This window comes from Cydia strobilella, chromosome 5 (genome assembly GCF_947568885.1).
Source record: "Cydia strobilella chromosome 5, ilCydStro3.1, whole genome shotgun sequence".
In the NCBI taxonomy this organism is placed as follows: Eukaryota; Metazoa; Arthropoda; class Insecta; order Lepidoptera; family Tortricidae; genus Cydia; species Cydia strobilella.
The window spans coordinates 18,631,533-18,648,140 of record NC_086045.1 but is presented as its reverse complement, the minus strand read 5'-3'; the positions used below and the strand labels follow the sequence as shown (position 1 = coordinate 18,648,140).

At 36.6% G+C, this 16,608-nt stretch overlaps 1 protein-coding gene across 1 annotated transcript; it reads right to left on the bottom strand.

The window, feature by feature from the left end:
* Window positions 1–7,127: 7,127 nt before the first annotated feature.
* On the bottom strand, window positions 7,128–16,352 carry LOC134741875 (alpha-tocopherol transfer protein-like). The gene is made up of 6 exons (XM_063674767.1): window positions 16,113–16,352; window positions 14,975–15,125; window positions 14,010–14,114; window positions 11,529–11,676; window positions 10,199–10,409; window positions 7,128–7,294 (listed from the first exon to the last, which is right to left on the bottom strand). The coding sequence occupies exons 1-6, from the start codon at window positions 16,240–16,242 to the stop codon at window positions 7,140–7,142; spliced, it is 900 nt and encodes a 299-aa protein (XP_063530837.1). The 5' UTR covers window positions 16,243–16,352; the 3' UTR covers window positions 7,128–7,139.
* Window positions 16,353–16,608: the final 256 nt, after the last annotated feature.

Here is a 16,608-nt window from a genome sequence, read left to right as displayed (position 1 = left end):
AAACAAATGAGCTTCATGCAGCCGAGCCTTCACCAACACCGTAGTTTAGTATAATAACTTCTTGCCAACCGTCACAGTTACACAGTAGATCTATACTTCAATTTCAAGAACTACATTACTTTTACCTACGAATTGAATCGTATATGTAGGTTTGTGATCAATCATTGGAGAGGAATAAAACGTTTTCATCTGAAAGCAGATGTTCGGAGGCGTGTCGCTGCGCACTGGAAGAGTCAGCAGTGCTGTTCCAACTACCTCCCGAACGCACGCAAAATTCTTCCGACTCTAACCAGTACAAAGAAGCAGCTTTTACACTCAGGCAAGCGCCGACGATCTGGATCGGGCTGTCGCCGATTTGAATGTAGATCTTAACCATATATCTACCTGGTCACGTTGTTTTGGCATTGCCGTGAACCCTAGTAAATGTCAGGCCATCATACTTGGTAGTGCGCGCTTGCTTTTTTTGACTAACACGACATATCCAGTATGAGCAAGTAACTATACCTTTTCTGCCGCAATTGAAGAACCTGGGGTTGACTATGGGAGCTTCAGGTGTCTGACGTTTGCCGTAGAGTGACCATACTCTATTAAGAGCACTCTATCGGTTTAAATATTATCTCCGTATCTCCCGTAGTCTTCAACTAATTGTCCCCCGATATCGAACAGGTTTCAGAATGTCCAATTCCGTCACCGTTGCATTTTGCTCGATAGATGTATAAGTACAGTCAACAAATTTCTTATACAATTCTCTTGTGGCCAATTGCGAATGTTCAAGAAGCATTAAAAGTAGCTTCAGCTAGTTTCGGCGCCTATGACAAAAACGGTTATAGGAGAGTGCCATTGGCATAAAGCCCGTCTTTTTGCGTTATTTATTGTTTTTTAGTAATACCTATAATGATAAATAAATACAGGGAAACACATACCTATATATATCTTACATTTTATTTCCTTCCGACATACGATATCGGATCGGACAATGTGAAAACGCTCTTACACTGGTTAACACACATCACCAAGTCGCTCTCGGTAACCGACTGCAATACCTACGGACGGATCCTGGGCCAGGGCGGCAAAAGGGACGCGGGCGCGGGGGGCGGTAATTGATGAAGTGGGAACCTCGCGTTAATCGCCTTCCTTTCGGCCACCTTCGGTAACGCTAACTTTATCTAGATATAAGATGCACGGAGGTCACCTTTTCATTTTTCTCTGAAATTACGAAGTTTTAACTCCCACTAATTAATAACATCTTACCATTTAATACTGCGCTCTGAGCCCAAATAGTACTCGAGGGATAAATGTTACTTGGAATTAAACTTTTCTTTAATTTCACGCTTAATCTTCTTAAAGTATGGAATTAAAAGGTTCTTGTTATATTGCTTAATATATAAGTACATAACCAACTAGTCTTTTATGTGCCCTCGTAATCGTTTGTAGAATTCATTAAAAATTTCAACTCCATTTTCCATCTTTGTTGCTCAATTTCCATAAATCCTTAATTAGTGGAGCTCTACAACATTTGAAGAATGTTAAGGGGCCCACTGACTATCAGTCCGCCGGACGATATCGGCCTGTCAGTTAGAACAAAAATTTGACAGTTCCGAACAACTGACAGGCCGATATCGTCCAGCGGACTGATAGTTAGTGGGCCTCTTAAGTGAGTAAGTAAGTATGTACCTACATACTTTTCAAATTTCAATGGTCCTACTAAGTAAAGCTGTGTTTGTGCTTTTACTTTCAGCATCTATGTAATGTTATATGCTATTCCCATAATCGAACGGCATTTTATGAGGAATTGTGACTCTACTGTAACCAGTGGCCCCTTTATGTCACATAATGGGTGCCAAAGTTTATAATAAAATACCTGAGCCAATAAGAACCGTTGACTCAGATTGTGCTTTTGTTCGTAAACTTAAGAATTATTGCATAACGAAGGCTTACTATTCGGTAAATAAGTTCCTGGATGAATGAAATGTGTCCTAATCCCCGTTATTATATCGAACATGTGAATGTAAATGTAATTGTGATCTTAATTCTCGTCTATCTAATGTAATTGTGATATTTGTGATTATTCTATTGTACCTAATTGTAAGTAGCTAATTTGGTTTTTTTATTTTATTGTTTTCCTAATACATTATAATTTTAAAATCGTTGACATTAATCATTATGTGAATTGGAATAATTTATTGAAATGTGTATTTTAATTTATGATAATTTTGTAATTAATTATTATTATGTAACTTAATGTAACGGATCGGCAGTGTATGATTAATACCAAATAAAAACATATCTATCTATCTATCATAATATACCGGGTTTATATAATTATAACCTAAAATCTCTAAAAATAGAAATTCGGTAGGTAAAGTATGATATCCGTGGGATAATTTAGAAGCTCATTAGGTAGTATTGCTCCGAATGGCCGCCATTCATCGCACATCCACGACAGCCGACGATCCGCAGTCATTAAACTTCTATTGTGCCATTCAACACCAACAATGAAATGTATTTTTTACCATGTCACGCCAATTAAAAGTCCTTACAAATAGATGAATATTCATTAAACTCAAAGTCCTAATTGTATCTTCGGCGTACATAAACAGGTTTTGTGGCGGCGAGCACGTTTAATAATATTTACATGAGTAATGGCCCTCAATTTTACATAAAAGTGCAAAAGCGAGCGAACTTAGGCACACCAGCGAAGTGGTCCAATTTGCATGTTTTATGCAGGAGTGATGCGGCGGCGCGCGGACACCGCACGCGCACCGGCTCTGAAATTTTTATATACTATTCCCACAATCGAAGGGTATTTTATGAGGAATTGTGACTACTGTAACCAGTGGCCGCTTTACGTCACATAATATTGGTGGGTCTTTCAGATTCATTTCCACGACCGACGCAGACGTTTCATCATTAGCGATTGTCATAATCCACAACACTGTTTTGATTAGCATAGGTCAAAATGTTTTAATCAAGTTTAATAATGAATAACCAAGTTAAAGGTAGATGATGTAAATTAAAAGATAATGTATAGATATTAAATTATTTCAGTCAAATGTAATAATTGTGATCAAGTTTATTCCGATAGTTGATAATTATTATATGTATTCGCCTATTATACACGGTGGCTAAAATTAATAATACGAGTAAGTGCATTCCCGTTGCCAGGGTGCTCTTGGGATTATACTGAGCAACTTTTACTATGGGATCAACCCCGAAATCGCGAAAAAAAATTTGGCTGTTTCATACATTTAGACTGGTCCATTTTTTCTATGGGAGTCAATTTTTTTTTTTCGAGATTTTTGGTTGGTCCCATAGTAAAAGTTGCTCAGTATAATCCCAAAACCTCCCTGGCAACGGGAGTGCTTATTTTTTTACCAACCTGTATAACACTACTAAATTCTGATGAATAAAAATTTATTACCGATAAGTATACATCATTAATTAATGAAAATGCATATTATGTTCAATGATTGTAAGTTGACTCTTAATAGAGAAGGTACATTTTAATGGCAACATACCTAGCTTTATACTTAGGAGAAGTCTGAACACTTGTAGCCAAATTGTGTATGACTCCTTATGCATGCGGTTTCTAAATGCAGCGCCAGAGTGATAGAGTTGGCCCACAGGTTTTCATACCAAGTACTTCGTCAAGTATGGAGCTTATAGGGATAAGTATGCATTCTTACTGAGAAGTTTATGCAAAGATAGCGTGGTCAGAGTCTAACAGCACTATAAAACGAATGTTCCATTAGCTTTTTGCACGATGGAACTGAACTAGTATATCGTTCAATATAATCACGATTTGTTAACTGCGCTTTTATTTCGTTGTGCTCTATATAATATTTCACGCATTCATACGCATAAAACACTGGACGGGTGTCTAAAAAGAGTAAGCACCTATCGCTGGAACATGTGTTCTCCGCGCAGATGTTTTGTTTTTCAATACATTCGGTTATAACGGCACCTGACTGTATGATATGTTGCTGTATTGTGATTTGGTTAGCCCATTTTTGTTTCATATCTCTCGGTAATTGACGGGCCGAATCGAGTGCGGTTAACTACCAGTTTTTACAGGGAAGCCATCGCGTGAATGCAGCACTAGCTAAATTGCATTGTTCGTTTTATTGCAAGTGCGGATGCCGGGACTCCCGCCAGAATTATTTACTATGTAACAGCACATGCACTTTATTCTGCCCGCCAATTTTAATATTGAAGCCTTTCGCTTTATTCATTGTTCAGTTGCACTTCTATGGGCATGCACTTAAAGGGCGATATTGAAATATTCATGATGAGATAACGAGCTGCTTAAAGCGGCTGGATAAATTGAGATGTGAAGATGAAAATGTATGTTTGAGTATATCCAACGTGATAAAACCGCTCTACATATTTGGTTATTTCTAACCTACGCTTCATGCATGGATATTGCATGGTAACTTCAATTAATAATGCACACGAGATGTCAGTAGTTGCATTGTACATTATATTAAACAAGTAAAAAGTTAAATAAATAAAACCACTACTTTTTTTGGTATGTAAACAGATAGTGCATAAACATTTACAATCACTTTAAAAAAAACCGGCCAAGTGCGAGGGACTCGGGCACTGAGGGTTCCGTACAGGCGTACATTACACAATTTAAACAATGTATTTTTTATGTGAAATGTGAGTGAAAGGTAAATTGCGGTTTACGATTTATGACGTATTAAAAAAACTACTTACTAGATCTCGTTCAAACTAATTTTCGGTGGAAATTTGCATTTTGCATTAATGTACATCATATTTTTTTTTTTATCATTCTCTTATTTTAGAAGTTACAGAGGGGGGGGGGGGGTGACGCACATTTTACCACTTTGGAAGTGTCTCGCGCAAACTATTCAGTTAAGAAAAAAATGATACTAGAAACCTCAATATCATTTTTGAAGTCCTATCCATAGATACCCCACACGTATGGGTTTAATGAAAAAAAAAATTTTGAGTCAGTTCTAAGTATGGGGAACCCCTAAAATTTATTGTTTTTTTTTTCTATTTTTGTGTGAAAATCTTAATGCGATTTACAGAATACATCTACTTACCAAGTTACCAAGTTTCAGCAGTATAGTTCTTATAGTTTCGAAAACAAGTGGCTGTGACATACGGACGGACAGACAGACAGACAGACAGACATGACGAATCCATAAGGGTTCCGTTTTTTGCCATTTGGCTACGGAACCCTAAAAATCCGTCATTTAGATTTTTAAATTTTTCATAAAAGAATACTACTAACCTTCTGATGAAAAAAAAACTACAAGGAATTTCGTACATTTACCTACCTGTTCCTATCTTTATCGCACGCTATCCAGATCGCACAGTGTCATTGACAGCTGTCATCATGGGCAGGACAGCAAAATAAAGGCGCGAGCGATAGAGATAGCAGGCGGGTCAACGTACTAAATTCCACTCTATTATGCTTACTTATTTCTCTATATCCCAGGATCCCAGGAACATAATTATTATAGGGACATACATTTATTCAGGTCAAACACATAACCCTCTTTTTTCCGCCGCAGTCAGGTAAAACAAGAACGATTCCACGTAATCGTATTTGGTATAATGCAATTCCACTAGTGTACACTGTCTTCAAGGAAGCTTTGTAATACAATCGAATTTCTTTTGTATCGCATTTAGGTGAGGAGACAATGGTGCAGTGATTGCAGCAGGTCCTGGTTTATTTTTAGCCATTACGCCATCGCTGAATCATTGAATCGATACAATACGACGTGAGGAACATCACGACCTACCACACACTGTGTTGCCACTGTTGCCAGATTCGATTTTTGAAAATCTGTAGATGTATAACAACAAATACTAAAAAGTACGGAACCCTCGGTGCGCTAATCCGACTCGCACTTGGCCTGTTTTTTTTAACTCTTTTTGACTGTTCTGAAACTTGAAAGGTATTCCAAGCAATATTGCAAAATAATAACGACAGTACGTAAATGAAAGTTTAACTTATTATGTCTTAAATTTTTACTCCGTGTATCTGTCATCCGCCTTTTTTTTAATTATTTAACCTTTATTGTACAATACAAGAAACCTTTATTGTACAATGCAAATGCAAATGACGGACTTAATGCCATAAGGCATTCTCTACCCGTCAACCATTGTGCATTGGGCCAATCAGAAACTTACAATTGGTACGGAAAAGTAAAGCGCCTGCGCCTTTTGTACCTACTTACTGTATGATTTTTGTGCAATAAACGTTAACGAATAAAATAAGAACTAAATTCCGAAGATCTACACATTTTTCCGTAAAAATTGCAACATCGTGAAACAGAACAATGTAAGCAACCGCTTTATAAAATGCAGTACACGGTAAATTCTCGCGCTTGCATTGTACCGGCTTTGTACGGATTAAACATTTGGAATTTGGGCTTCTGAGGTAGCGTTATTGTTTCGGTATGAAAGAAGTTTAATCCCATTGTGACTGCATGTGAAGTTAAAGACTTTAAAAAAAAACAGATAATTCATGAAGACCGAGAGCGACTTGCGGCGACATATTGACGCTCTTTAGCATTTCAGTTCTTTATCTCTTCAAAATGTTATCGAAGGAAAAACCTATAGGTACTTAAAAATCTCACTAACCTTTTCGGTTTACAAATAAAATGGTCGTTTTTTTGTTACAGTTTATGGGTACTAAGACTGCTTAGACACATGAAAGCACAGCACACAAAAAAAAAGTATGTTTTTTTTAGTTATATTTTATTGAATTTTTACTATTTTATGTCGCACTATAAGTCAGCCACCAACGTCTTAAAGAAGTGCATACATACAGGCCGCCAGGCAAAGAAAATGACGAAGAGGACATTTTCGAGGAACTAAGTTAAACCAAGCTTTCAGTTTATTTAAATTTTATTTCGTTATAACTAGTTATTAAAATGTACCTATATTTCTGAATTCCTTTTAACTTTAGGTGTGTTTAAAACAAAATTTTAGATCAATTGTAATTTTTATCTTCTTCTAGATTAGATTAACAATAATTTACTAAGGTCGTCTCAGATAATATATGCCTTATGCCCAATATATGACAGCCCTTTTGTTTTCTGGTGCAGTAACGAGCACTTATACGTTTACCTTACTTGGTATTCATCTATCATCAGAACTTAATCTATTTGCAAGTCCCTGAAAGTGTCCTCCATACCGCTGAATATTTTACTCATTGATAACGACTCTTCAGGCCTCTTAGCTTCATTCACTCGTTTTTTAGATTCATCTTCAAAAAACTTTTCATTTTCTTTTAGTTTGTTCCACGTTTGATCTGAAATATTGCATAATTAAATTCAATTCAATTATTTATTTCGAATCATTTACACGCAATAAATAATAATACACGTTATAAGAACATTTCAATGCAAATTGCTATTACGAGTATACGACAATGTTACACAAATCGACGTACAGTCGCCATCAAATATATCGGAGCGGCCAAGGTGCTCATAAATATCTGAACACGCCTCTATTGTCAAGGCGTTAGAGTGCGTGTTTAGATATTGTTGAGCACCTCGTTACCCCTTAGAAAATGATTACAACGATATACGTGTATAACAGATAAACATATGTATGCTACCGTAAAAACCCGTTTTAAATGAAAACGCATTTTCCCCAGTTTCAGTGAAAAAGCGTTTCCATTTTCACTAGTTAAAACTAGTTTTCAACAACGCGTTTCGGAACATATACATATCAATACTTAAATACATATTTAGAAAACATCCGTAATCCAAGAACAAATATTTGAGACACGAAAAAATGCCCTGATCGCAGTTCGCACCCACTGGACCTTTAGCTTGGTAGGCAGCTTGGGTCACCACAAATCAGATTCATTCAATCAGAAGAAAAGTTGTGTTATAAGTATACCTAAAGTTTGCCAGCTATACTCTGATTTGTAATTAAATTCCAAAAAACTTACCTCACTCAGATCCTTTTTCTTTCGTAATAATGGAAAATATGTAAAGAAGTAAACTCAAATTTCCCTTTTGCATACTCTAGCATTTAAAATAAATATAGATGTATCCTTTTAGCTTTGTTTAGTTTCTTAAAACATACGGAAAAGAGAAAAAGTGAGGTTAGATTATTGGAATATAATTATAAATCAGATTTTAAAATAGACTGTCAAAAGTTGATGATTTTAAATTTAGTTAATAGGAAAACATACGTACAGTCAAAGGCAAAATATCGATCCAGACAAATAGCTCAAAAATATGTGAACACGACCTTATTGTTTAAGGTGTAAGAGCGTACACATATTTTTGACTATACAAGCAACATGTACGGTCAACTTCATAAACATCTTTACAGGCCAACGTTCCAAAAATATAGTTACACGACCTTGACCGACATTGATCAGCATCTACTTCCGCTGTCAAACTCAGGGCACGATTTTTCTTAGACCTTACCTTACACAACTTTATAATTAATGAATCTTTGTTTTGTGATGGCCCTGTCTGCCAAGCTACTTAGACTTTACAATCGCCGAATTTTTGCTACCAACTAAGTCAAAGTCAAAAGCTTTTATTGCAAACATATTACATGAAGCTAGCTTAGCTTGAAGCTTGTTAACCTTGCTTAGTATTTGGGTCAAAATTCTTTTCGTTGTCTTGTCTTGTTTTTTGTCTCCAAAAATTTGACAGAGTGGAGCTTTTTGTATGGAGTGAAATTTAGTTTTTATTTTTTCTCAAGAGAATTATAATCTACAGTTAGAATGAATACCACTCAACTTTTTATATTTATTTAAAAAAATACGAAAACAGAAGCGTGACAGAGTGGTCAGAAACAAGACAACGAAAATAATTTTAACCCATTTATGCCAAATAACCGGTTTTGATATGGTATTACCGGTCTACTACCGTTTAAAGCGGCTCTTCTCATGTAGCCATGGCTGATCAGATAATGACACGTTTAATGATGACTCAATTGGTTACAAGTGCTCGTGGACGTCATGACAACCAATGATCCTTTCAATCAGACGTGTTTGATTCGGGCACTTAAGAGTCCGCAGTAAGCTCGGTTCTCCATACAAACGTAGTTACGCTCTCATTTTAAAACGACTAGCCAGATTGGTCTGAAACTTTGTACTTACAATAGGATAAGGTGTATTTATGCCTGCAGTTAGTTTATGTAGCTTTAAATACTTAAATTAAAATTCGTGTCTGAATCGTTTTATTGTAGAATTTCCATTCTGATATTTCATTCTGGATTCCATTAATAACGATCCTTTTAGGAATTTTTAATTGAAAGTACCCTCAAGATATACCATAAATATAAACATTATGCAAATGCTGCAAACGTGTGTCATATGCGAAAAAACATGGACTTATTTACAATACCACTAAAAATGAATATATGGTTTTCAGGTCACACAGGATGAATCCCAATGTATATCATAAAATACAACTGTACGGTAAATCACTAGAAAGAGTTACACAATTTAAATACTTGGGGCACATCCTGTGTGAAAATTTGAAAGATGACCTGGATATCGAATGGGAAAGGAGGGCGTTGGCGGTGCGGAGTAACATGTTGGCCCGTAGATTTGTTCGCTGTTCCAAACAAGTCAAAATTATCCTTTTCAAGGCGTACTGTCAAGTATTTAACACGAGCAGTCTATGGGTCAACTATACTCAAAAGGCATACAACGCCCTTCGAATCCAATATAACGACGCCTTCAGGATGCTGTTGGGACTGCCTCGTTACTGCAGCGCTTCAGGGATGTTCGCCGCGGAACGAACTGACGACTTCTATGCCGTCAGGCGTAAGCGAATAGCGTCTCTGCAGTTGTGTCGGGTTCGGGGCAGTCACAACAGTATACTCAAGGTCATAGCAGACAGGGTGGATTATGTACCTTCCTGAAATTTTGGATTGAACTAAGTGTAAATAATTAAATAATGTAGTAGTAGTTAAGTAACTAACATAGTCATAAGCCAAACTAACAATTCTATGGATAAAATAATTATCTGAAATAAAGAATTAATAATAATTATCTTAATAGTTAGCCATGTTTTGTGAAATGCACATTCGTATGTGAAATGAAAAGTAGAGTGTTTAAATCGGATGAAACTTTCATCATGAAAGGCACCTATTCTAACTATTGGCGCTCTCACATATCTCGTCAGATATGAGTGCCTTTCATCCCTTTGAGAATGAGAATCAACATTAAAATGCTTACTACTTATTTCTGCGCCATTGATTTCCAGTATTTCTTTCGAGAGCTCCACGCTACAGAAGTGTTCGTCCAAAGACATGGAACCCACGGTGTGTATTCGTAGCGTATGTAGCAATTCCTTCTTCATGAACGGTTTCAACATGGCTAACAGCCGGTCCACAAAATTCGGTGCGTTGATAATATGGAACTCTTTTAGTCGAACGAGCATTGCTTCCTGAAATGAAAGGTAAATACTGTAGGAAAATCCTTCGTAAATATAGTTCATGTTGCGTTGAAAATGAGTGCCTACAAGTAGTAAATTATAAAACAAATACAGCGATTTACCGCTTTATAGGCAATACGGATGGGTAACTACAAGTACATTTTAGGGTTCCGTAGCCAAAGGGTAAAAACGGGACCCTATTAGGTAGTAAGACTCCGCTGTCCGTCCTTCTATCTGTCTGTCCGTCTGTCACCAAGCTGTATCTCATGAACCGTGATAGCTAGACACTTGAATTTTTTACAGATAATGTATTTCTGTTGCCGCTATAACAACAAATACTAAAAACAGAATAAAATAAATATTTAAGTGAGCTCCCATACAACAAACGTGATTTTTTTGCCGTTTTTCGCGTAATGGTACGGCAGCCTTCGTGCGCGAGTTACTTGCACTTGGCCGGTTTTAATTTATTTTTATTGTGTGTCATTCAGAACATTTTTGCTGTATGTACCTTATATTTCTTTTTTACATCACCTATCCGAAAAAGGGACTTAGCCGACCGAAATAGCGGATGCCGGTTTTACTTTTTCATTATTTCTGTTAACATTAAAACCAACGTGGCAATGATAGCATTCAGCTAAATAATAATAAAAAATTAGTGAAATATCGTATTAAATTTTTTTTTGTGAAATATATATATATATATATATATATATATATATATATATATATATACATAACGTTTCATTTATATAATAAGAAATAAATATTTACTTTATATCGTGTAACAATACTTTTTGTACGTAATAAATGTCTATTGGCAAAATAAAAATATATAAAATTTTGAATGTGGACGTATCGATTACGGTCAGAATTAAATTTAAAAAGCTGGAAAAGCAAGCAGCACTAGTTCGCAAAAACCAATATTGCGAACGCTTAACAGCTTCGTAAAGTAGCACTGTTTGAGCAACTGTATTAAAAGTGTAGGTTAAATCGAATATGAGACAGACATACATTTAAAATCAAGACAAAGAATGATTTTGGCAAATTATAAATCAATATTATTTACATTTAAAAACAAACATCGTGAATTCTACAATACTTAAATAAAAATGTGTTATTTAAATGAAAAACCTGTAAAAAATAGAAAAATTGTTGGGCCACAGTGAGGTCTATTTGGTACAAATGGCACATCAACACCTGGTCCATGTTAAGGATCACGACGAGGCCTGCTGCAGTGCCCTCCTCCAGTTGCCAGAGGTCCATTATCATTACAAAGGCTCTGAAGAAAAAGCAATGGTTATTTGTGATACAAGTAAAGAAAATAACAAATCCCAAAAGAGAGTCGAGATCCCACTCGGCCAAGGAGATTTTTTATACAAGGGCAGCGATTACTGTCGCAGTCGGCACATATTTTGGAGGCGAGTGCGCTGTTTTGTGTTATTTAAATAATAATATTTAATTTTAGTCTAATATGCTTTTAGCTCGACAACGACACAAGTTTAGAATTGTCTTTCTGCACGTTTATCAATCACACTGCGTATTACAATGTTTATGTTACCGCAAAAACCCGTATGTAGTGAAAACCCGTTTTCCTTAGTTAAAACTAGTTTTCCGTATCGCCTCAGTTTTCACTAGTTAAAAGTTGTTTTCCGTGAAGCATCGGTGAAAACTAGTTTTAACTGGGATTTGAAGTCCCTTTTTTTTATGTGATATTCAGCAAACGAGCAGACGAGCCGCCTGATGGGAAGCAGTCATCGTCGCCCATGGACGTAAGCAACATCACAGGAGCCACTTAAGCATTGCCGACCCTTGAGAACCCTAAATACCCGCTTCTTGAAGAATCCCATGTCGTAGCACAAAGGAAATACCTCAGGAGGCAACTCATTCCACATTCTGCACGTTCTGGGAAGAAACGAGCGGGATGCCCGCTTATTCATGGTGTGCCATGTGTCTAAGAAGTGAGGATGAGCTTTGCTCCTTTGGCGGGAGGTGCGGTGATAGAAACGAGACGATGGCACCAGATCAAAAAGTTCTTCGGAACATTCCCCATTGTGCAGACGGTAGAACATGCAAAGAGAGCCAACGTCTCTCGAAAAAAAACGTTCAAAAACCAACGTTCCCTTGGTCGAAACTAGTTTTAACCATAGAGTAACTTATACTAGAGCGGTACTGTCATAGTAAATTTTGTAACCCCAGTAAATTCACTGCCATCTGTCGACACACTTTAAAACTAAAAATAAATATTTATAAAAATACGATAAAATGTATTTAAATATGGATAAATGATTTTTTTTATTTGCATTAATTATTTTTATGATTTTGACCCATGTTCTTTCACTGATATGCGGTAAAATTATAAATAACAAACGAAACCGTCAACGCCCTCTATACGAGTGTAGGCCAAAACTAGTGGCGCCCTCTGATCGAGAATCAAATTTTCGTGATTTTCGAGGCACGTTTTTTCCTTAGACTGTATCCATCTATTACGAAGTTATATCTATCTTTGTTTTAACTAATTACCTATTCAAAATTAATTTTAGTTAAAACCAGTTTTGACTAGGGAAAACGCGTTTTCACTAGTTAAAACTAGTTTTCACCGTATTCTGCTAGAGTCGAAAGATAGGCGCGTGAGGAGGAGCGTGTTAAGTTAACCGTGACCAACTTTAAGTATTTTATAATGTTAACTTATAAAAAATAGTTACTACGATACAAGTGCGGAAAGTAGGAAATCGCAACGAGCGGTGATAAATTAAAGCACGACGGAAGGGAGTGTTTTAAATCGACACGAGTTGCGAATTACCTATTCGCATGTATTGTTGGTGTGTTTACGAATAAATTATTCTATTCTAAGTATTTATTATTCTATTGTACAACGTTTTACAGTAGGTACATATAGCCGCACTATATGTACTGTAAAAACTATTTTTGTGTTACGTGCATTGTCTACTACGAAATTGTTTTTTAATGAAAACATTTTTTGAACAATCAATCAAAACCAGTTTTCACCAAGGCACTTTGCGAAAACTAGTTTAGACTGAAAAATCTCAGTTTTCCGTATCGCCTCTATGAAAATGCTTTCACTAGTTTAACCCAGTTTTCCGTTAAGTTTCGGTGAAAACTAGTTTTAACTAGTGAAAACACGTTTTCACTGAGGCGATATGGAAAACTAGTTTTAACTAGGGAAAACGCGTTTTCGTAAAAATATTTATTCAGTTTCAAATGCCATTAAAATTATGTATAACATAGTGCATCATATCTCATACAAATTACCTACAATTAGCCTGAAGATGTAAAATACTTATCGCGCAGGAGTTCCATTATGATCTGCCGACTGCATTACTGCAGGAAACGTAAAAGTTAATACAAGTGTCTCGATAATATGACCTTTTGTCGTTTCCTGCAGCAATGCAGTCGACTACATTACTGCATATAAATGTCAAAATAGATCTTGCTACCCGGACTTATGACATTATTGGCATCTGCGGCAGCAACGCAGTCGGCAGTAATGTCACGCTGCGATACTCAACAACGTAACAGTAGTCTATATCCGAACAGTACCTTAACTTTCGCGTGCCACAAGTAGTGCTGCTGCTGACTGTACATTTGTCTTACCTGACTACATCGCTGTATACAAATTTGCCCGGGTCAGTGTTTAATATTTGGCAATAAACAGCCCGATATCCCTTTGTCGTGCGAGTTTTCAATGGAGTAATCAACCTTAAATAAATAGTTACGAGTATGAAAGTGTTATTATACATATTTAATATTGTCTTCGGTTACCGCGATAGTTACTCATGAAATAAAACTATGAAAATGGATTATATCGCGTATATTGAATTAATAATACATCACGATGTTTCGAACCCTTTACAGCGTTCGTGGTCAACGGGTGACTGAGGAAAAGCTACAAAGTGCAAAAATACCCACATACAAAAAATAATGAACCATCATAAACACACTATAAGGCTAGTTATATGTACATGCAAGATCGGTTCATAAGGCTAGTTATACAATACAAGTATTTTCAAGTAAAGATATACATTATTATTTACAACGACGAGACTTAATCGCGTAAAATTGTTTTAAATTTACCTCCGACGTTTCGAGGACGGCGTTGTCCCCGTGGTCTCGGAGAAGACTCTCGAAAGTTGAAAAATCGAATATTGTGAGTGTTGTGTGTCGACCCGGTAGCATCCCTAGTGCGCAAAACGTTCAAGTTAATAAACAAGACCAAGTGCGGGTAGTTCGAAAAACTCGCGCGCCTAGAAGATGTTGATGTCAACTTTAGCCAGTCTTCTCCGAGACCACGGGGACAACGCCGTCCTCGAAACGTCGGAGGTAAATTTAAAACAATTTTACGCGATTAAGTCCCGTCGTTGTAAATAATAATGAGTAAAAATCGTGAAAGTTTAAATCAAAGATATACATATTTACGCGATAAAGCTACGCCGGCTCCAACCCTACACCTCTGACCCGAGAAGATTTAATACACACATAAAATGTTATTATACACATAAGATGTCATGAATCGTGAATTATTATAAATAATTATTTTGCTCGTGTATTTACTAACTCACCAAGTTTTCAAGGCATTCTCCAATGATTTGTTTATTTTCCTGTTTTGATAAAACGAAAACAGATTCCGTAATGAAAAGTTAAGATCGATTAACTTTTTCGTATTTTGTATATTTTGGTCACATCTATGATATGCCAATATTATGTCAAGATCTGGAAAAATTGATTTATTGGTGAAAATATATATACTTAATTCTGTTTTTTATACGTTGAGGCAGCCAATAACGTCGAATACATCCTTAGAGGATATAACCAAACGGAGTAGCCATTAACATGCGTTCCCCTCTGTCGAAAATAGGCGGCCAATGGTCATACACAATGTATGGACTGAAGTTTATCTGACATGGCTATTTTTACGTTACATATACATTTGACGCGCCCCTCCCCCGCAAAAATCGGCAGACTGTTTTGTACAGAAAATTACAGACAAGGCGTCTCCGTTGGGTTATATCCTCTCAGAATACATCAATAAGTACAGCCGGGCTAGCACATGATTGGCGCGAGAGTCTCTCGCCGCGACATAGATCACCCGTCCCCCTTTAATTCATACAGTTAGTAAAAGACGGGTAGTCTATCTCGCGGCAAGATACTGTCGCGCCAATCATGTGCTCGGCCTACTGTAATACGCCCGTGGCAAATCCGTTCAACGACAAATTTAAAAATAGCCATACCTACTTATTGATTACAAACACTTTGTTTAATTATTTTATTTAAACTAGGTATGTAACGTCGCCATCAGATATATCGGAGCGGCCGAGGCGCTCACAAATATCTGAACAGGCCTCTATTGTCAAGGCGTTAGAGCGCGTGTTCAGATATTGTGACCACCTTGGCCGCTCCGATATATCTGATGGCGACTGTACAATACAAACAGCAACACTCGTAACTGTTTATCGGTAGGCCTTATGCCTTTGGTAATAAGGTTTACGAAATGTCAGTTAACAGTGCGGGTGATACATAGGCGAACAGGCCAATTCGAGTTTGAGTTATTCGATCTGTTTACGATATGCAGTAATCTGCCAGTATCAAAAGTAAAACCGACTTCAAAAAGGGTAAAATAAAATATTATCCCGTTTTATATGCGCTATCAACTGAAACGAAAAACTTTTGACTTACGAATGTAATTATTTTTCTACTTACCAGTAATATGTTCATGTGGTAAATGCGGTTGATTCAGCATCCACTCTCTTATGTTTTTGACGTCTTCCGAACTTATCTCGGGATTTTTTTCATATTCTCTTTCCACGGAAATATTTATCACTGCCGGCATCTCGTACGTTCACTTTACAATAGCACCTCGTTGCGTGGATGGAATGAATCGAATTTAACTATAATTGGACACAGACATGCGTGTCTCGGAAACTCACAGTCACGTCTGCTGGCATGAATAGCGTGCAAGGTCAGACAGTATCTTAAATGTACAATAAAACTTCAGGCATCAATTTAGCATTTATTCAGTAAGGAAATTGTCAATAACGCACCTAAATAGATCTGAACTCGTCCTTCACTGTCCCAATATATTTACAACCTTTCATTTTAATCCTTAACAATAAAGACCCATCAGGCATTCAATGAACTTTACCGTTGATACTGGAATTTATAAGCATTAAATATTGTTTCTTTGTTTCCGAAGTGC